At 42.0% G+C, this 23,283-nt stretch overlaps 1 protein-coding gene across 1 annotated transcript in view; it reads right to left on the bottom strand.

Annotated features, from left to right (window-relative positions):
- Positions 1-3,093: 3,093 nt before the first annotated feature.
- Positions 3,094-23,283, bottom strand: part of GRIN3A (glutamate ionotropic receptor NMDA type subunit 3A) — a 149,350-nt gene continuing 129,160 nt past the window's right edge. The window contains exons 7-9 of the mRNA XM_019729259.3: positions 13,317-13,481; positions 11,990-12,066; positions 3,094-7,345 (exon numbers count right to left, since the gene is read on the bottom strand). Of these exons, the coding sequence (XP_019584818.3) occupies positions 7,006-7,345; positions 11,990-12,066; positions 13,317-13,481 (582 nt within the window). The 3' untranslated portion in view covers positions 3,094-7,005. The remainder of the gene's footprint in view (positions 7,346-11,989; positions 12,067-13,316; positions 13,482-23,283) is intronic.

Here is a 23,283-nt window from a genome sequence, read left to right as displayed (position 1 = left end):
GTCACAAAAATCTACCTGCCTGACACGATAAGACAGCTACACTGAGAGTAAGTAGATAATTGGTGGATTGTGTGTACGTCAGATGGAGTTTACACAATAGGAGATGCCTGGCATGAACATAACTATACAATCTCCTAGATCTGTAATTGTCCCATCCCCAAAATGGAGCTTTACTTCTGGGGATTTCTGCCCAAGTTCGGTCTTTTTCTAATGTTAGATATTCAGGTCTCATGCCGTACTTCACAATTACTACAATCAGGACATTGAAAGGGCGATATCTTAATCTAATCCTCAGAGTCCTGCAGAGGGCCTGGCACATAGTACTTGGTAAGGATTTGCGTGATTAAGTTCATTGAGTGCCATAGTTCTGCTAACAAATCTTCAGAAGTCTGCTTTATTGGACCAGTGTATGAATTCAAGCCTTATTCATTTTTTTCACCCCCTAGGTGGAAATTTTTCTTCACATATTGAAGTAACTTTGAATGTGGATTATCTTAGAATATATGACTGCATTTTAAATTTCTCTTGTGATAACAAAATTTAGAATTATGAATTCTGAAACTAACACCTCTGTTAGAAGCAACTCACGATAGCCAGGGCTTCTCTTATTGTAGGTTTAACTTTTTTTTTTGAGGGAAGTTGTAGACAAAATTGGAATCATAGCATATTCACATTAATATAAAATGATAAGCTCTGAGGATTTCAGGTTACTGAAATCTATGCAGTAGAATGATTTGAAAGCTAGGATGCGAGCTCAAAGGGACCTCAAGCCATGTCCTTAAAGATGAGGACACAGGCTCCAGGGTCACTCAGTTTAGTAGCAGAATCAAAATGTGACAGATCTCTACTGGTCTTTTTTTTTTACCCTAAGTGGAAAACTGTATCAATAGAGTGCTTGTCATCAGGGAGATAATAAGTGAAAATACTTTCTGAATCTTTCCGAAGACTTTTATAAGCCCAGTGTATTTATCCTTGATAGTTCTCGTGTGAGTAGGATCTTTACCAGGCCGCAGAGTAGGACTGCGTTTTGCTCTGTTCATTGAGTTCCTGTTCACTTTGTTGTAGAGTAAAATTGAACCAAAAGGATCTTAGGTTTCTTCTTCCTCACCCAGTCTGTTTCTGCATTTGTTGAGTGCTTATTGTGATTCCGGGTGCTGTGCTAAACCTATTTCACACGAAGTCAGACTCGGATGAGTATGGCCCTGCCACTTATTACCAAGTTACTTCAGCGCTGTGTCAGTTTCTTCATCTATATGTAATAATTACATTACAGCATTGTACTGAGGATGAAATGAGCCAATATAGGCAAAACATTTAACTCAGTGCCTGGCACCTAATAAATATTCAAAATACTAACTTTTATTATTACGAATAATGAAATTGAGAGGTCAATTTTTCTTCTACATTTTCTTCCCATTTCCAGGGAAAAAAAAGACACATTCTTTTTGGAATCTAGGCTACATGTGTTTGTCTGTGCATCTCTAAGTCCACCTGTCCTGGTTAAATGGTGTCATGCCTGAGTCATTCCCGAGAATCAAAAAGTTAACTTCAGTTGCTCACTGCCCTACAAACAAACTAAATGCATGGGACTGACCAGTTCCACCCAGTGGTGAGGACCCTGATCTTTTAAATATGTCCCTCTTCACCTTAAAATCTAATGGTTCCAATAGTCTAAGGGATACAAATCCAATTTAGCACAGTGATCTTGCCTCTGCTTTTCTCTTTCCAGTCTAGAGCTTGCCATCCACATTGAATTTGTTTCTGCCGTATTAACTACTTGATGTTTCTAAGTTGCCCTATTGCCACACCTTCCCAACTCAATGTACCCCCCATACACACAAGTGTTTTTCTTTGTTCCTGTAATACCTGATGTGCATTTATCAGAGTACACTCACATTGTTTTACCAGTGTGTGTATCCCCACTAGACTGAGCTCCATGGGGTCAGAATCTGCTTTTTTATCTTTCTCTCTCCAGCAGCTAGCCCAATGCCTGGCTCAAAATCATCCCCCCAGAAGGAATGATTGATGCATACCCCAAAAATGCCTTGGGTAAGTTAGTCAAATTAGGTTAAAGTAGGTTTATATGTTTATGAGATTTGACTTGGGTATATTCCAAAATGAATGCATGTGAAGAATGCATCAGCGCCCGCTAGACTCTCAACGGCAAGTTTGCCAGCAGCCAAAACTGCCGGAGTTGTCAGAGACAGATACTGGGGACTGAGGACTGCTGAGTGATTTTCAGCTGTGTTTATACCAGTTCTTGGTTGGACCAGAAAGCAGCCAGAAGAGATGCCTAAACTATTTCTGTGTCACTCGTGTGATTCATTGTTGAATTCAAGTGGAGCAATGCAGGTGCAGTTACCACATGGGCTTCCATGTCCGTGGAGCTGGGGGCCAGGCTGAGGCAGGGCAGAAAGACTAAAAGGGGTTAGAGGAAAAAGAGGAAGTTGTAAGGCAACGATCAGAGTTCTGATGCTATAGCAGGTTGTTAGGAATTGCACTGTCTGCGTAAGAATAGCTGCTACTACTGTTACGAGCCACGTGATCTGGGATAACCTACATAATTCCCTGGCCCTTAGCTTTTCCGTCTGTAAACTAGAGGTCTAGTTTATCTACTCTAGAAAGTCTAGAGTAGATATGTCATGAGGTTTTAATGAAGATTAAAATGGTTTATAAAATAAGTAATAAATGTTAGCTCTTACAGTATTGTCTGTTTAGAGGTGATGGAAAGGACATATTGTGAGGAGATCCCTGAGGTTAGAGACCATGCCCATGTCATTCACCATTGTGTCTCCAGCACTTGGCACATAAATACAAGCTGTTTACAAAATGTTTGTTGAATTACTAAATGAGGGTGGTCAGGGCAGAGCTTAATATTGTGGCTTTTCTTCAATGTCTCTCTCAGAGGAAGCCATTTCAGTTCTACTGCATGATGCCAGCGTTCAGAGTTTTTTCAGCATATTCTGTGCCACTTTGGACTATACCAAGGAAATAAGCATAAATCACAGCATCAGTGAGTCCCCTGTTAGGAAGGACCTGGTGCCATATCAACATTTCAATCCCCAAAGACAATGCCGGCGTACATCCGAAAGCGAAGTTTCTATCTGAACATTTATTCCACAGTCATAGAAACTGAAGATGGAAAAGACCTGAGGACATTTAGTCCATCCACGTGGTTGTACAAGAAAAGTGGCTGGAGCAAAACAGCCTGTTCACTTCATGCTCACAAGACAGCATTTCAGTTCTTCCTGGAGCGGAGCGATTGCAAACACATTGAAATGAAGACACGATGCAAACACTCTTTACAAACCTTAAGAAAATACTTTTAAGTACATTGTTCTCATAAAACAATTAGGAACTAAACTGAAAAAAAAGAGAGGGAATTCTGGATTAGATGGATAGTGTCTGTGAGGGAAGAAAGAACTAAACAGTGAAGATAGTGAAGTGGTTTTGATGACTAGAAAGCAGTGTCTTCTGAAGACTTGGATTTTCTGGTTTGCTTATCAAAAGTCTGAGTGGGGAGGAAGAGAGGCTCTGAAGTAGTTCCTTTCTCCTTCCTTTATCCACACCAGGGAGTGCTCACTAGCTCCTAAGCTCTGACAGACCCAAGACCAACACTGAGAAGCCTGTTGCCAGACGACCTGGCTCTGTTTCCTTGGCATTTGTCCCACCTACCACTTCTCTGGTTGGCACGGAAGCAGCAGCTCCTTTATAGAGCTTGTGCCACAACAAGATTCATGAATAATGGAGCGTCACCTCCAGGCACATTAAAGACCTCCACTGAGTGTCCCTGTGGCTGCCTCACTTGTTTGTCCCAGTCATTCTTCCAACTTGTCTTTAGTTGGAAGGAATCCCCTTGGCTCCTCTACCTTGAGGCATCCATACTCTGGGGACCTTATTATTTACATGAACCAAGTGCTCTCTCTGTTCTAACTCCCCGAGTCATACTTCACTGTGTGCTTCCAGTTCCAGAAATTCCTCCTTGGAAAAGACGGTTGGGGGTGTGCGACATAATTAGGTTGTCACGTTCCAGGTTTCCCAGCACCAGAGCTTGGGGAAAAAGAAATGGCCTTCCTGAGCTCATGAAGTAGGACAGCCCTCAAACAGGCAAGGTGGCCTGCCTTACGTCTTTCTTCTTTACCAAAACACCACCCTCCACCTGAGGACTTCTGATCCTTGTGTTTTTGAGCCTGAGGGGAGTTGAGAGAACAGAGGTGGAACAGAATAGAAAGGAGGGTTTTGAAAGGACCCACCATTTCATGAACTCTTTTTACAAAACACAACACACTGTTTCACAAATTGCAAAACACTGTTCAATCACTACCGATAAAAATTACCATCGCTAATCAACATGAAGACAGCTTCATTTAACCGCAAGCAATTATGCTTTGTTTTTGTTATCTAGAACCTGGAGGCATTTCAAGCTGTAAGTCTGCTTTCAGTCCCTGCTGCTTCTTGCCGTGTCCTGGCCACAGTTTTGGCCCCATAGTTTCTCAGAAGACACTCAAGGAGCTGTGCACTGGTCGCCTACTTTGTGGACAGGCAGGGCGGTCTGGCATGTTATCACCTCTGCTCAGAATGCCTCAGTAGAGAAGTTTAAGGTAAACCTGATATACAAAAATCCAAACTTACAAAACAGATACATTAAGGGATAAGTAATTGCATTACAAAAGGATTCTTTACAAAAGAATTCACCTCTGGGTTCCTTTCAATAGCCAGCTTCTCAAGTACAGTCAGGAAGTGAGTTGAGTTATAAAAACGTTCACGTACAACATGAGGAGCCTGGCTGTTATGTGCGTTGAGGTACATGTGGAGTTAGCCTCCCAGGCTGCACAGAGGTTTAGGGGTGCACAGAGCATGATGCCAGAGTCTCTACAGCATCCTCAGCAGTTGCAGATGGGAAGGGATGGCTAAGGGGCATAATCTTCCAAAGGCAGTTGCAAACCTACTTCTGAGTCTGGGGTGAGAACATGGGAGGAAGGGCATTTCATTCAAAGCAGAGTGGTGCTTTCTGTTACCAGGGCCCACCTGTTCCCTCACTGTTGAACTGTTTCATTTGTGTGGCTGATGAAGTCTAAGTTTAGAGCCCTCCCACCTCCCTCATCAGTATCTCTGCGCCTACAGCCACCCCTGGGTTTTCTCAGACAATTAAGTAACTGCTAAGGTGTTATCTAATTACAGCTTAGGGTGTTATCTTTGCCTAGGAGACTGGGTCGCCCTTGGTGGAAAGGCAGGGATTCATTCCATCCAAAATTAGTGAGAGCGCAGTGCCTTTGTAGGGATCTGTGGCTGTGACAACACCAGGGCTTGCCACAGCGCTGCAAACTCACTAGGTATTCAAATGGATTGGATACAGCGGAGAGCACTGAGAGATAAAGCAAATAACTGATAAACATGGAGTCCTAAATGGTGCCTGGGGTGGGAGTGGCTGTGCGGAAGTTGAATGGGCAGGTGTGTGCAGAAGTTCAAAGAACTCTCAGAAAGGCTCTTCCCACTTCTCCCCTTGCCTGGGGCAGTTCCATGTCTAGAACAGTGTTTCTTGAAGATTAATTTTTGGACCACATGTGTCAGTCACCCGGGGATGTTGGTTAACGAGTTTCTGAGCTCACTTCGAGTCTTCTCCCTCCCCCCATCTTTGGGGAAGAGTCCTGACGATCAGCATTCTAATGAGCTCCTAGATGATTCCTGTTTACCCTAACACTGGGAACTGATGTTCTATAGATCCCATTTTCCTTCCTCTTTCTGCATGTCCAGCAGCTGTACGCTAGGAAAGGGATGGCTCAGCAGAGGGAAACACAATTACTGATATCAATCTCTTGGGGCCATTAGATGGAGCCTGGGGGAGAACTGGAGGGACCAACCTGGTCATAGGTCCTCGGAGGAGAGTGGGTGTGAGGCCAGGAGATTTGCAATACAGATATGAAAAGCACAGGGTACATTCCTGGCTGGTGAAGCTTGTGATGTTCACAAGACTGAGATTCACTTTTGGGATTCTGAGAGCTGAGAGAGAGGAAACTGCCCATCTGAACGTGGCCTGGTATGTGGTCTGCAGAATATTTTCACTTAACCCCTAGCTCACATATCCTGTACATGCAATAAGCAGGAATATTCCAGTTTTATCCTAAGGCCACATCCTTGCTTTGCTTTTCTCGCTTTCCTTTTCCTTCACAAAAGGCACACACTGTAGTGGAGAAGCTTCGGTAGATTAGAAGTCTAGTCCTATTCATTCCTTAGCCAAAGTGCTTTTCTGGCCCAGAGCTTTTGTTCTAAAAGCACATGTACATTTTTAATGCCTCTTCATGCTGTCCTCTGTTCCCACTCACCACATCCCTGTCCCTTTTCATAGTGGCACGAAAACGTCTTCCTAGTAAATGTTAGGATGGTATCGGAGGTCCATGACCCTTTCGATACCATGGCTCTTGCCCGATCCAATCAATCCTTGGCCTGCTGTGATACCAATGAGTTCAGTTAACGTTTTAAGCACCCACTGCCCTATCCTAAGTTTCTCTAGCGCTCACCCTGTTCCCCATTCAGAATGCAGGAACACATCTAGACGGGGAGTTGTATCAAAAGCCACACCCTGGATAATCCCGTTCTGTACTAAGAATAAACCCAACAACCCAGTAAGACACAGGTGTGAGGAATCATTTTTTCCCTCTTGTTGATAGGGCAGAGAAAGGACTGAAAACCCAGAAATATTACTGTGGCACCTGGTGAAACGGTTAACAGGAGCTGGGGTTGTGTGGTTATTCACAGATCCCTTACGCAGAGTTCACTCCTGGCTATTTAAAGATTCTCGCTCTGAAAGACTGCTACCCTGGAGACCTAGGAAGTGAGCTTGGGAAGGGCTGCTGCTGCTTTTCAGGCTGGGCAGAGCGGACTTGACTGCTAAGAAGACCTAGACCTCAGGTTCCCACACCTTTGTCAGTCGTTACAAAAGAGCATTACAAAGTGTCTCAAGGGCTCAGAGGAAGGCCAGGAACTGAGACGGGAGCACACGGTCACCTAGGACTCACAAGTCCGGTGCGTCCTTTGGTACTCTTCCAGCTCCGTTTTCCTGCTCACCGCCAGCTGCAGCTCCTGCCGGATCACCTGAATCTGCTTCTCCAGCTCCGAGAGCTCCTGCATCACTGAGTTCCGAGCTGTGTTTAGGGAGTCTGCTTTCCCGTTGGTGGCCAGCGAGGCAGGGAGCTCTCTTCTCCTTTGAGGGAGCGGGATGTCCTGGTGGGTCCCGAGGCCCAGCTGGTTTTGTGCTCCCTCATCACTAAAGATGTATTTTCGTCGGTTGTCATGACTCAGATTGGAAGTATTCCACACGGAGAGCTGACGGGGTCCCACATTGGACCTAGGAACCAAAGGGGCACTTTAGATTGACCTTCACTCTGCAGCTCTCAACGTGTTATGCCTGATTGTTAAGCCATTTCCTGTGAGCATAATATGGAGCTGGGTACGCATTCAGACATGAGTAACAAAGCCATGGACAGACAGCCTGCTAGACACCGTGTTTCCCCGAAAATAAGACCTAACCAGAAAATAAGCCCTAGCATGATTTTTCAGGAGGACATCCCCTGAACATAAGCCCCAAAGCATCTTTTGGAGCACAACTTAATATAAGATCCGGTCTTATTTTCGGGGAAACACGGTAGTATTATGGGTACAAAAGGAGCCAATACAATTCTTTTTAACTGAAGTTCAAGGTCTTATCAAGTCTTATGCTGTCCTGAAAGAGGGCATGGGTGTTATCATCTGAGGGCTGATGGACTAGAGTATGGCACATTCTTTTATGAAGAACCCAAGATGCCTTCTTGTTTCCTTCCTGCCGGCGAGGCTCAGAAATCAGCACTGTCTCGAAACATTCTATGGCTAGAAAGCTGGTCAAAGAAAGAATTGGTTTATTCAACTGTTGGGCTCTAAGCATGAGCCGGATGGTAGATACTATGATAGGCTCATCCTTAGTCCCGTAGGACCACTCGGATGTTTACTACTCCTTGAGTTTGAGGAGAATAAAAGCATACAAGCTGCAAGTTTCAGCAAAAAGTTTCCCGTTATAGGGCTGATAGCTCAGTTCTGAAGCTTAACAAACCCCCCTCCCCCCCAAGAAAGCTTCAAATTTTTGCTGGGATAGTGAAAGTCAAATAGAAATGGATTCACAATCCTCTTTCAGGCTTGCATTGAACCACCTACCACCATCTCAGAGAGATGGCCGTAGACAGCCAGAGAGTTATTGCTGGCCAGGCACAGGAAGAAGGGGATCTGGTTTCTGAAATACACTCTGACAGCTGGATGCCACGAGAAGAGTTTCTTGCTACAAGAACAGATTACAGCCCTAAGCAGCAACGCTGCTGATTTCTTCTAGCGTTGTTGGAGGAGAAGGAGGAGGATGAGGCTTATGACCACTTTAGCAACCTACCACAGGGCCAAACAAAATAGAAACACTCTATGAAGTACTTGTGCCTTTGTTTCCATCCATATAACTGAGTCAAGACTTCATTACTGGACTCTTACAGGCTGGGAAGAGAAGGGAAAGACCTGTAGGGACGGGGAAAGGGAGGGATAATTAATAAAGTCTTGATTCTGTTACGTGGATGGGAATGAAAACACAAGAACTTAATAGGATGATTTTGTTTCATTTTGCCCTGTGGTAGATTGCAAAAACGGTCATAATCCTTTGTTCTTCCTTTTAGCCACACCCCTTATGGGGGGAATGCAAGGGGAGAACGTCTGCTTTCCCTTCCCTCTGAATTTAGTCTGGTCTCTTGACTTTTTTTGGCCCATAGAAAGTGGCAGGAGTGGCAGGAGGCAGTTCTAAGCCTCAACTTTTAAGAAGCCTCTCACAGTTCCACTGTCTCTCTCAGAACCCTGCCACTGCCTGTGAACAAGTCCAGACTAGTCTGCTGGATGATAACAGACCCTGTGGAGAGAGTCCGCAGTCTTCCCAGCTGATTCAGCTGAAGCCATCAGACACCAGCCAGCCCTTAGCTGCTTTCCCCCCCCCGCCCCCCGTCCCCAAGCTGGCTGCAGACATAGGAGCAAATATAGCCAAGATCAGCCAAGTTTGGCCCAGATCAGTAAACTGCACAGCTGACCCATAGATTCATAAGCAACTCACTGTTGTTTAAAACATTAAGTATTGAGATAATTTCTCACACAGCAATAACTAACTGATACATGCCCCAAGTTATTAAAATACACAAACACATGCCAAACTACCCTGTAGGTCTTTAATATTTCTCATAGTTTAAATCTCATATAAATGAGCAGGGAGCACCAGAGCTCAGCTTTTATGTATCCTGGGCTGGGTAAAAATTCTATAATGAACCCATTTATAGCTCTACTGGTTTTACACCTGGATCAAAGATGTGGTTATAATTTTCCTACTAGCCTTACACTTCCCTTTAATTTTTCCTTTAAATCATTTCCAATTGAGTTTGAATAATTTCAAAATAATCTTATTTGTGGTATGTGCTATGTGGTTTACAATGTTTATGTATCTTGGGGTGAGAGGAAAGGAAAAAGGATGGCATATTAGAAAGCCAGTGGGGTGAAGGATAGACCAAACGTTACATGAAATCACATGTTGAATAAAACAAGAACTATATATAAATAAATAATCTCTTGCAATATCTACCTTTTTCTCTGCGTTACATAAAAAAGGAGCAATATCTACTTTCATATCATGGCCCCAAATTTCTCTGAGCCTTTCCTCAAACCCATATGTTAGTAATTCATTCATTTATCTATTGCTTTATTCATTCAATAAATATGGAGCACACAGGAGGAATGTCAAATCATAGCAGACATGGGCATTTGCATAGATATCCTTCCAAAGAGGGAGAGAGTGTCTTCAAGCCAACAGAACTAACTCTAGTACCATAGTATGATTCATAATGGGGAAAACCTGGGCGTAGGGCATCTACCCATTTTCCTGGACTGTCCAGGCAACCACAGAAATCAGGTAAGTGGATATAGCCAATCTGGTTTTCTCCAGAGCTTTGTACATGTATCTGAGAATATAATATAGAAGGATAAACAAAAGCTGGATTCCACGACAAACCCGTTAGTAGCATCACAATTGCTCTGATCATTGACAGGTGGCTCTGGACCACCTACGAATGCAAGGTGACTGATGCTGAGTGTCAGACTTAGTGTCTAATTGGAAGGAATGAGCGTGTTACATTGCTGGCTTATACAGTGTTTAGGTTGAGTTTTGTATCAAGCCTTCTTTCCTCAGCCTTGGAATGTAATGTGACCAGTGAGTAAACTGTATTTAACACTAAACATGAGCAAAACACGCTTCCACAGAGCAATTACGTAACATTGAGGTTCGAAACTCCAATAGACCATTCAGAAGAGACATTGACAGCTGTGGGACCTCAAACACTCATTGACTTTGAAAGTTTACAGTGAGTGTTAGGTTGTAGGGAGGTGGCACAGGACAGGTGGGCCCAAGGTAAGCCATGGGGGTGTGTTCTGCCTTATCTGCTCAAAATAAGGAATTACAGAAGGGAATTCACAAAGAAAAGTGGATTAGTCGAGTGAAAAACACATTTGGTTCTTAATTTAGGGGAGAGAGATGGAATAAGAATCTCATCACAGTTGGAAATGGGATTATTGGGCTTCCTGCTTCTATTATGGCTGGAAAACAAATGTTTTGTCATTAGAAGATGATGTCTTTGCTGTTATGTCTTCTTGTGTTCCTATGGTTAAAAATTTATGTCAAAAATAATCACAGAAAAAACATATGTAACATGACCTAGAACAGCTGTGACCTGATTAGGCTGCAGCTTGTTCCTCACAGCGCTGCAGTATGATATGGGAAGACCACAGACTGAGAGGGAGAGGGGTGTGAGCTCATAGACTGGAAAGAGAGGCTATAAGGGATGTATCGGAAGTGATTCTGGCACGCTAGATGCACAGTGGAGAGAAGACGACTGCAAGCAGTCTCAGGGGAGTTTCAAATAATAAGAACTAATCATGTATTTCACCTTTTTCCTTTTCTTCTATGATGAATGAGAAGTGTGAGTGTCAGATTTCAAAATTACCCAGAAAGCCAAGCTTTGGGCTGAGAATCTGCCATAGATGACAGTTACTTGGAGATAATGCCCTCAAATGAGGTTTTGTGGAAGAAAACAGGAGGGCTGCCTCAAGGCAGCATTCAACAGCCGCCAGGCAGGAACCAGACCCAAATGCTTGTGACATCTTTAGCCACCGTGAATGAAACACGCAACAGTCATCCACAGGCTGGATGTGGGGAAGGTGCGAAGTTCCAATTTTCAAATGTCATCTGTGCATTGAATGCTTGCTACTTCCTGTTAATGAGATGCTCCTTTCTGGGGAGTTTGTAGGAAGAGTGCCAAGAAATGGATTAAGCAGAACACATCTGTTGCAGATTTCAACTATTCCTAGGAGTGCTGGAATGGAGTGGGGAGTGGAAACATGCCAAAAAGGCCATATCACATGAAATCAATTACCTGCAGTATTCATGAATTAAGCCTTACGTGTATTTGGTACACAAGAGTAATTGCTGAAAAGAGCTTTGTTTTCAGGGCTTTACATGTATTATTTCATTTCATCCTTACAGCATCTCTAGGAAGTACGTACTCTTTTTATCTCCATTTCACAAATGAGGAAATGGAGGCATGGAGAGGTTAAATCAATAACTTGCCCAAGGACACCCATATTGTAAATGTCAGAGACGGGATTTGGATCCAGCTGCTTGACTCTAGAAACCACATCTGCACTTTCAACCACAACATACATTGCCTAGACTGCATTTCAGCGTTCATATATGTACAGATATGGTTTCTGTCTGTTTTATTTCTATTTGAAACCACATCTATTTTTACTGATTGTGTTTATCAGGAACTTGGTTCTAATTTGATCTGAATTATTTATACGTTATTCCCCTTTTGAGCATGGAGTCTCAGTTACATCTGTAAACTTTTATATTAACAAAATTTGAAGAAACCTGGCACTGGTCCCTTCTTACCTCTTTTCCACACGTTTAGTCTTGAAATGGGGCTGCTTTTCCTCTGCAAATGATGTGTTTAGTGCTCTATGTAATCTCTGGTGGAAAGAACAGATTCACGCATAGAGATCATTAGAAACACACAGTCAGGGACAAAGTACCGCCTGAGATTCTCTCGTCCCTGCAAACCTTGGCCTCTTTAAATAAATTTCCAGGGATGCCTGTAAACAGATCAACATTCACTCCCAAATCTCAAGAGAACAAGAATTCTAATTATCAGTTATTATTCTACCTGGAGGAAACAAAAAATTTGATAGGAAGCTTAGAAATGCTCTGGGTTGTTAAAAGGTATGTGATGTAAAGTAGAGCTATCGTAACTAATATGTGGCAAAGAGCCTTGTGTAATTGCTAAAGGTGAGTCAAAAACTTGTCTGAACTTCTTAGCAGCCAAAATAAAGAAGGAAAGAACTCCTGAGAAAGCAACCAATCATGTTAACATACAATGGAGAAAATCAGTTGTCTGTGGGAGTTCTCCTTAGGAAACCAAATACTTCCTAGGAGGAAAGTAGGAAAAATAGGGTTCTAGTGTAACCGAGCCAATGACAGTAACCTACCTAGAAAGAAAAGTACTGTGATAACAAAGTCGAGAGGTCAGCATAACAGATGAATGGGGTGAAAATGGCCCCGTTTTCTGGACCATTGAAAATGCAGAGAGAACAGGGCTAGTTGGTTCATCTAAAGCAGGGGTGTCCAAACTTTTTTCAATGTTTTTTACCAAGGGCCATATGCGGTAAAATACACAAACAGCCGGGCCACTCACTCGAGGTAAAGTCCGTATTGCCTTACCTGGTTTATTTAAGTAAACTAAATATATTTTTGGAATTTGCTGCAGGTCAATTAAAAATGGATTGTGGGCCGCAGTTGGCCAGCGGGCTGCAGTTTGGACACCCCTGATCTAAAGGGATGCAGAGACTTCAAGCTCATTTAATGAGTTTCAATTTTGGCAAGAAAAGAATCTATAGGAAACATATCTTTAATACCATCTATTCAGATTGTCACTATTAAGTGAAACCAGGTTAAAAACAATTCTATGGCTTCCATTGTGAGCAGCAGTGGAGGGTTGTGTGAAAGGAAGGGGCATTATGGATAGCTTAATTTAAGGGGAAATGACTTAATGGGATAGAAGAAACTCTATCTTCTACATTATCCTCTACATTGACAGTATCTACACCACCCTAGAGCTCTTGGTAACTTGTCATTTGTCGGTCTGACTTGGGGCTCTGCATTCTCCCATTACTGGGAATACTGACGTTTACGAATATTGGAGCAAGACGCCTGTGGCACTTACCTGACTGGTGTGGAGCCAGTATTGCAGCCTAGATTTGTTCTTGATTCGTGGTAGCAGCAACCTGTACACTATGTGCTCACCAATGGTTGTCAAGATGGACAGACCCAACCCGATGCACAGCAGCATGAAGAGTCCAGAGAAGTGTTTGATGCCCATTTGCAGAGTCTGTGGCAACAGGAGAAAAAGACTATGGATGTGATGTTTCCCTGGCCCCACACATGTTCATTCTAGGACACACCTTCTTCTTTTCTGGACCCAAAGAAAGCGGGACACTGTCCTCCCTGTGTGCTCTGCAGACCTCACGGCATACTACTCTGAAATGGATCTAGCCCGGGCGGAGGGCTGTTGCAGAGCAGTTCCTGGCATGTTACTCACATATAGTCCTACTGTAGGAGTGGTCCCTGGACTTGTGCAGAGGCCTTGAGTCTGGGCCACGTTACAGTCTCTAGAGAGAGACTGAGAAATAGAGACAAAAATAGAGATAGAGAGATATAGACATAAATAGATACTGCGTTTCCCCCAAAATAAGAACCTAGCTGGACATTCAGCTCTAATGCGTCTTTTGGAGCAAAAATTAATATAAGACCCTGTCTTAGTTTACTATAATATAAGACTGGGTCTTATATAATAATATAATATAAGACCGAGTCTAGGGGGTGGGGAGTGGTAGATGAGGGTAAAGGGGATCAAATATATGGTGATGGAAGGAGAATTGACTGGGTGGTGAACACACAATGTGATTTACAGATGATATAATACAGAATTGTATACCTGAAATTTATGTAACTTTACTAACAATTATCACCCCAATAAACTTTAATAAAAAAAAAGACCAGGTCTATATAATATAATATAATGTAATGTAATGTAATATAACATAATATAATATAAATACTGGGTTTTATATTAATTTTTGCTCCAAAAGATGCATTAGGTCTTATTTTCGGGGAAACGCGGTAACACTTAATATGTGGAAGGCACAGTTCTGAGCACTTTATCAATGTAGCAACTTGCTTAATAGTCTTAACGACCTATAAGATAGGTATTGTTATTATCTCCATTTTACAGATGAGGAAACTTAGGAGCAAAGGAGTTAAGTAACTTGCACTGGGAGTTAAATCCAGGCAGTCTGGCTCCAAAGCCTACACTCATTTGATTGATGTGGGTGATCCTCCCATCTTGAAGTGGTTTTCCTTTCTTTCATCCTCCCCATCTCCACCCCCAACAGCAAGCCAGGCATGGATCAGACATGGCTAGACCTCCTGGGTATTCCAGGAAGTGTGTCTAGGGGGCAGGATTCAGAGGCAGAGCTTGGAGATTTCAGGCTTTGTGGAGCTAGTGCCTTGGAACCTCATTTCCTCTATGACACTACTTCAGGCAGTGGCTGTGGCTCAAAGAGGGGTGCAAGGATCCATGGTGAACTAATGAGTAGAGGTGAGCAGGGGTATAGAGCATACACCAAGTCCAGGAGACTGAGACACAGACAGGAAAACTAGCTAGGCCACCTGAGAATGCAGGTGGAAGCATAGCCCCAGGGAACAAGGAATGCTGGTCTAGGATATGGTGTGGTGAGGAGGTATACTGGGCCCTGCGGGTTATAAAGGTACTCGGGCTTTTCCTGGAACATCTCCCTACAGATGGTGACCAATTCTATAACCTTGACTTCCAGAAAGTATATATAAATGTGTTTGAAAATAGCCCTTGGCCTGGACCTGTGGTAACGTATACAGGATGCGGCTATCATAGAAGGATTCCGTATGTTATTACTGCTATGGGTGAAGAACAAACTGGGCAATTCATTTTGGACTTGAATACTAACATCATCAAACGTTCAGCAAAATACTAAACAGACTGACACTGCTTTTTCATAAGGCGCTGTTAAGACAGAGAATAAAAATGTAACCTACAGTGAATCATCTTGCCTTTAAATACGTGGCTTCCCCCTCTGTTTTCTTGTGCATAACCATAATCAGTCTCATTTTCCTCTTATTACCTCAATAACAAATACGCTGTATTCAGTCTATTTTATACATTTCTTTCTTTAAGTTTCTGTTGTTTACATCCACATACTAATAGACAAATTAAAATAGTTTTTTTTTCCAAATTGGGCATCTAATATGTGTACCAGACACCATATATGCACAGTATGTATGATCTTATAATAACCCTGTTATGAAACATTATTACCCTCATTTCATATTTGAGGAAACTGAGACTCATAGAGATTAACTACCTTACTCAAGATCACAGTTAATAATTGGGGGAGCCAGGTTGTGGATTCAGGTCTGTGTCTGATGCCAAAGCCTGCACTGCCTTTCAATCAAACACCATTTGCAGACTCCTTGCTGTCTGAACTCTTACCGTTTGTTCCCTATAATAACTTACAAAAATTTTTATTCAAAACTCATCATTGGGATTGAAAACCCACTATAATCTGCCTGTGAGCTCCAATGAAAATGTTTAAATTGTGTCTGACTCTCAGTGATAAGATGTACAGCTGCAGTCGTAATTCAGCGGCTCGTCCTCCAGGACCACACTGTGTGAATATGCTGTACATTAGACATGTGCATCTGCCCCACATGATCACGTGAAAACTTGTGTTCTAATAAGGTGGCACTGGCTCAACTTGAAATGCATCCTTGGTCAGTGGAAGGAGGAGAAGAGGAGCAATACTCGTTTAATGTCAATGTCAAGTCTTTAAAATAAATGTAAATGATGCAGACAAAATGATGAATGCAGTTCCAAGTGACACGAGTAGAGACATCACATTCAGCGAAGCAATCACAGCCCAGACTCAGGTTGTCAAGAGCTCCATAAATGAAAGGAAAGAAATGCAAACAAACATTAAGTTTTTTGTTTTCTTCATTCCATTGCTTCACCTGAAGCTTTATCAGATAGCTCACAGCTGCACACTTTTGGGGATTTGTGTGCCAAGGAGAGAAGACTGTCCCAGGACTTAGCCAGGGACAAATCTCAGCCATTTATGGCTTCACTTAGTCCTTCCCATCTCACAGTAGCCCATCCAATCTCAGTTAACTCTTTTTTCTTTTTTTTAAAGATTTTATTGGGGAAGGGGAACAGGACTTTATTGGGGGACAGTGTGTACTTCCAGGCCTTTTTTCCAAATCAAATTGTTAGTCTTAGTTATGGAGGGCGCAGCTCAGCTCCAGGTCCAGTTGCCGTTTTCTAGTTGCAGGGGGCACAGCCCACCAACCCGTGTAGGAGTCGAACTGGCAACCTTGTGGTTGAGAGGATGCGCTCCAACCAACTGAGCCATCTGGGAGCTCTGCGGCAGCTCAGCTCAAGGTGCCGTGTTCAATCTTAGTTGCAGGTCGCGGGCCCACCATCCCTTGTGGGACTCGAGGAATTGAACCGGCAACTTTGTGGTTGAGAGCCGACTGGCCCATGTGGGAATCGAACTGGCAGCCTTTGGAGTTAGGAGCATGGGCATGGAGCTCTAACCGCCTGAGCCACCGGGCCGGCCCTCAGTTAACTCTTTAATCAATAAGCAACCATTAAAAAATTGCCTTGCTTGCTTATTTTATTTTGCTAAGTATTTACACTTATGTTTCTTTAACATTTTATTGTGCATTTACATATGTCTATTGCCCTGTCAAGGGAAAGCATATTCTATATATCACACCCATGAGTACCCACTAATTAAGCATTAAAGAAGTGTTAAGCATTAAATATGTGTTTTAAATGCTTTATATTATTCAAAAAGCCTCCGTAGATTGTCATATATAACAATCCATGCATTGAGCATTAGATATTAAACACCTACAGGTGTCCAAGAGTGTTTTAGTGATGTTTAGGGAAACTAGTTGGGGTTTTGGATGAAGTGGTGAGAATGCTTTATTGTTTTTCCCATTTAAAATAATGGAAAGGACTCCCACCATCTGGAAATTCACTAGCCAGCACATTTCCAGGAACAGATTTGATTGTGATAAAGGGAGATGCCTGTACTATCAAATGTTCTGAGTGGTTTCTGTCCAGATCATCAGTTTTTCCAGTGACAGGTAGAGGCCGAGACCAGCCATTTTGTTGCTGCTCAAATCCTTCTTTGTGTCTTGCTCAGATATAGACACTTGAAATATCTGACAGCGGGTTAGATAACTGATTAGTTCTCAAACCTCCAGCAAGTGATGCAGTTAAAGATTTCACTCATCACTTGCCTTCGGTGTTACTGGCCAAGTTCTATGAACTAAGCCTCCCTAGCCCCCAACTATTCAGTTTCTCTGCTCCTTTAGAGTTGTCTATACTCATTTCTTTTAATTCCTTCCTTCCCATTCTCTTTTGGACCCACGCCAATCAGGCTTTTGTCCCTACCTATAACCTAGACAACACCTGTCACAGCCATCGATGAATGACCTCCATATCGCCAAATCCAATAGCTAATTTTCACCTTATTTATGTATCAGCCTGGACACTGTCGATTATTTAATCCTCTCTGATACATTTTCTTCGCCTCTGTCTTTGGTCTACTTCCTCTCCATCTTTCTGACTACAAACATTGGCAGGCCTTCAGTTACTTAGTTACATTCGCATTCTTATCCAGACTCATGGCTTTAAACACCACGTATATGCCAGTGACTTCCAAATGTATATCTTCCCGAACTCCCAACTTAGCCTCATTCCGTCAATATCTAATAGACATTTCAAACTTAACACATCCAAATAAACTCCTAATTTTCCCCCTGAAACCTGCTCTTCACACAGTCTTTCCCATCTTAATGAATCTCCATCCTTGAAATTGCTCAGGCCAGAAAACTGAGAGCCATCTTTGACTCCTTTCTTTCTCTAGCATCCTATACCTAGTGTGCCTGCAAGTACGGTGGAGCCTACCTATGAAGTATGTCCAGAATATGATGACTTCCTACCACCTCCCCCAGCCTGGTCAAAGCCACCATCATCTCTCACCCAGACTATTGAAACAGCCCCTTCAGTCTATCTTCAGCATAGCAGCCAGAATGACTCAAAATATCACTTGTGGGGACAGAGCCAGGAGAGCAGTTTCTAGGCTCTCGACCTCACGTGGAAAGGTGCTGGCTCAGTTACTAGATGGCCATCAGCTGTAATCAGATGGCCATCTGCTGTGGCTGGGTGGCCATCAGCTGTTACCGGTTAGCCATTAGCCACTAATATAACTGCCATGGCTACGCTAGCGGGTGCATTTGTTGGCAGAGAAGCAGTCGGTGGATTCTGGATCGTGTTGATTCTACTTCCTGTGATTCGCCTGGCCGCCAGCGAGACGGGGGTGCAGGAAGACACCTCATTGGGGTACTGGCAGATGTTTGCTTTTATGTCTTGACCAGATGCCATCGAGAATATAGTGGTATGACTCCCCTATCTATGGCTCTGTTGGTGTTCCTTTTTGGCCTCACCATGTCCTGCGTTCTTGTGCGGGGAGCAGGACCAGAGTCCCTGCATTACATCTCTCCTGTGCTCAATGCCCAGCAATGGTTTTCTGTGTCATACAGATGTCAATGTCAGAGTCCTTACAATGGCCTTCAAGACCTCACATGACTTAGTCCCACACTTCCTAACATCATATTCTTCATCTCTCACTTGTTCAACCTGTTGGCCACGTGGGCTTCCTCACTCTTCCTTAAATCTCTTGAGCAGGTTCCTGCTGGAGGGTCTTCATCTTCTGTTCTCTCCACCTGTAAACTCTTCCATCAGGAACCAATATTGCTCCTTCCATCATTTTCTTCAGGTCTCTGCTCAAATGTTACTGATCTGTGAAGTCTACCCTAACCACTGGGGTTAAAGAGTCAAATGCTGCCGTCTTCTCTCTTCTCTTCTGGACACAATCTATCCCTCTTACTCTGCTTCATTTTTTTCCTGACAGAATATACTCGTATAACCTCTTTTGAGGTAGACTTTATTTCTCATGTAGAACACTGAAATGAATGACTGAGGTTATGCCTTTCTTTGTGTACCTCTAGAAGTGTATAGTAGGTGCTCAATAAATGCTTATTAAATGAAGTACATACCTGAAAAAAGAATTTTGTTACCATTACTCTCGAGATTTCTAGTACCTACTGGTATTAAGTACTTTTCCCCAGAGCAAAATGACTACCAGGGCAAATCATTTTATTTTTCAGTGACCTAGTGCATTAAACTTTGTGTGATCTCTTTAAGTCTGTAAAGCCAAATCCTGGTGTTCTAAATAATTTTTAATTAGAGAGCTGGGGTGGGGGAGGAGTAATGTTTTTAGTGAGAGGTAAAGGAAAGAAAGGCTATGGAGCTTCTGAAATATCGATAGCTCCTACGTACAGTCATTTTATTTATTAATTTTAATGGCTTTATATTCTCACCTCTTGTTTTAATTAGAGGTGTAATAATTGACTTAAGTCCTCTGAAAATCTCAGGTGTTTAATTTTCTTTTATATTATTTATATATATATATATATATATATATATATATATATATGTGTGTGTGTGTGTGTGTGTGTGTGTGTGTGTGTGTGTGTGTGTGATATTTATTGCTGCAATACAAAAAATCATTTTGGTTCATTGAGATACATATTGCAATGGGTGGGATTACCACATCAGATGGCATAACTGTATTGACACCTTGTGGTGTGTGAAGCAGCCATTGAAAAGTGTGAAGGTCATTCCCAGTGCTACTAGAAATGCCCCAATGCACAGGATGTTCACATCCTGAACGACACTATTTTATAATTAATCACCTTTTTCCTGTTTTAAATATTCTAATTTTATTTATTCAATTACTGAGACTAGATTTCCATGTTTGTTTTCCCTCTTTCCTTTTGTATGAATCATATATTTATATCCTTTGCCCAATTATGAATTTCAGAAAAGTTTGAAAAAAGCTATCAATTCCTTTCCTAACATGTTACGTATTTTTCCATTTTTAAGTTTTCCTGTTAGCTTTGTTTTGTTAGATTTTATTTTACAGCAGTTTGAAATTTTGTACAGCGGTGTTTGTGTTATTGTAAACTGTTCTGTTGTTTCAGTTGTTAGAAAATATCATATGGAGGGATAAATGTTTTATGACCAGTTGCTTTATTTTTGAAAAAATAATGAACACTTCAGTCCATCTTGTGCTTTTGTACTAAAGAGTGGAACACATTCGTTTTTCTTCATTGAGACTTAATTCCAGCCCCATGCTTCAGAGATCTTTAGCCAATAAAAGGACCATCCTATCCTGGGGTGGCCTGTGTTCCTTTATGCTAATTTGATTTTGATTTTTAAAAATCTTCAGATTTTAAAAACATTGGCAAATAAAAAAATTGTGAGAACAAACAGCATGTAAAACTAACAACAGAACAAGTTATTTGTGGGTCAGATTTAGCTTATGAGCTGTCAGATTGTATCTTTTGATCTACACACCTTTATTGCTGTTAGTCTCCCTTCAGCATTATTGTTTTTCATTATGAATTAGCTAATGCCTTTTAAAGCTGACATATGATTTGCTGCTGCTGCCATGTTTCCCCCAAAATAAGAACTAGCCAGACAATCAGCTCTAATGTGTCTTTTGGAGCAAAAATTAATATAAGACCAGGTATTATCTTATATTATATTAAAGACCCAGTCTTATAGTAAAATAAGACCGGGTCTTATATTAATTTTTGCTCCAAAACACACATTACAGCTGATTGTCTGGCCAGGTCTTATTTTCGGGGAAACACGGTATTCACAGTCACCAACCACTGGGATAGCTATGGTAGAGAGCAGAGAAGTCCAGTTCAGACTCATTACGATGCCACCTTATTTTAAAAACCATCCTAGCCTGTCTCTTTTCAAGGCATGCAAAATAGATAAAACATGGTAGCCAGAATAACTATTTACTCTACCTCCTAACAGAGAGAATCAATAGCGTTAAGTGAAAAATGGAATTTGTAATTTTAAAAAAATCCTGGAAGATTTTTTCTTGTGAATTCTTCTAAAGCATGATAGATTTAGAGGACAAACCAACATATTTTTTCTATGCTTCAAAAAGAAAAAGTAAGGGTCTAGTGGTTTGGGGATTGCAACATATGGTAGAGAGCAGACACAATCCATTAATACAGTATTCATAACAACATATCGTTACCAATCTGTATAGCCTCAACAGATATTGGTTGCTGTTATCAGTTTAATCTAAATACCGCCACTTATTTTTCAAGATGAGATGAAGGTGGAAGATGATTTAAGACTGCTTTGCCTAATATAGGGGGTACAAAAAAATGTATACACATTTGTATTCATTTTTTGTTATTGGTATATATTACTACAATTTTAATAGTTTTTTCCTTTCTTAACATGTGTATACATTTTTTTGGCACCTTCTGTATATATTGTAATGCATAGAACCAAAGAGGTGAGGCTATTTGACAAGCAATTCACCTCTTTTGTGAAAACTGAGGCTTGATTTGATTACATTAATAAAACTATCAGAAAGAATCTCATGCAGGGAAATGCAGAAACCATAAAAATAGGGAGCAATGCAGTGAGGTGGAAAACCTCAGCATTTGGGGTCAGAAAGCCTGGTTCAAGTCCTTGCTTTGCCACTTAGGAGCTGGGAGACCTTGGAGAAGATTCTAGATCTCTCTACAGCATCATCTATAAAACTGAGATGATGGCACCCACCTCACAATGTGGTTATGATGATTAAATGAAACAACAAATGTAACAGTATCTGGGAAAGTTGTTCAGTAAGTGTTAAGTACTATCTGTCACCTCCAAAAGTTGTACAGAACTAGATTTGTTGGCAACCAGCAACAGAGAGAAAAATCAAAGCATTCTAACTTGGAAGTAAATATGACCTTTTTGAATCCATGCTCACACAGCTAATAAGGGGTGACTGTGATAGAAACCCAGTTGTAACTGAATCCAAACCCAGGTGTGTCTGAGTCTTAGAATTACGTTACCTTGCAATGGGGTATGACTCATATCACTAATGCATTATTAATACATTTTTTTTAGGACTGCATGGGAATTAAAGGGACAAGGACTCTTATTCTTTGTGGTTCCTAAATAATCTATTAAATAAAAAGTATGGCAGGGTGGCTTGATAGATGGGTGTCCAGAGAGTAACGAAATCTGTGGAGTTATTTTTCCTACTTTTTTGGGTGGGGTGGGGGGAGGAGGGTCAAGATTAGCTACCTACCAGCTTCTTCAAAATTTAAGGATAACAAATCTCCTTGAAACGAATCTTCCTTGTCTTGAGGAAGATCACCTGGTTTTTATCTCTTGGCTGAGAATGTGTAGGGAGAGTATGTTTCACTGTCCTGTTGTTTTAGAGCCTTCAGCACCGTCTATGGGGACTGCTCCACTGGGAGAAACAGGGTTGGTGTGAAGTGGCAGACACTGGTGTGAAGTGGGACCTCACTGAGCTGGTAGCATCTAGAGGGCAGGCAGCAGTGTACCTACTGGTGCACTGGCTCTCCAAAACAAAACAAACCAAACCAATGAAAAGTTTTCGCTTTTTTCCCACTGTGGTTGATTTCAAACTATTGACATGATGTCACTGAACATGGAGCTGGGGAGAGATGAACACACATTGGCTCTTGCCCAGTGTGAATAGGCTCCAGCACACCCCTTGACTGCAGGTTTATTAGGATGTGAGGAACTGTGACCTGAGTGTAACAGAGAAACGGCTTCCTGTGATGAGAGTGCTCTCAGCTTCCCCGCCAGGCCTCAAGTCTGATTTTCAAAACTAAGCTTAGCCAGTGCAGACAGCGTTCACCTCTGCTATAGGCATGTGCTTGCCCATCTCTGCGTCTTTTGATTACTGTATTTCCCTGACAACAAGACCTAGCTGGACCATCAGCTCTGAGTCTTTTGGAGCAAAAATTAATATAAGACCCAGTATTATATTATTATATTATATTATATTACATTATATTATACTGGGTCTTATAGTAAAATAAGACCCGGTCTTATAGTAATTTTTGTTCCAAAAGACGCATTAGAGCTGATGGTTCGGCTAGGTCTTATTTTCGGGGAAACACGGTAG

The sequence above is a fragment of the Rhinolophus sinicus genome, chromosome 16, assembly GCF_057876585.1.
Source record: "Rhinolophus sinicus isolate RSI-liver-muscle chromosome 16, RSI-T2T, whole genome shotgun sequence".
NCBI classification, from domain to species: domain Eukaryota; kingdom Metazoa; phylum Chordata; class Mammalia; order Chiroptera; family Rhinolophidae; genus Rhinolophus; species Rhinolophus sinicus.
Note: the sequence above shows the minus strand (reverse complement) of the source record. Positions and strands in the feature narration are given on the sequence as shown.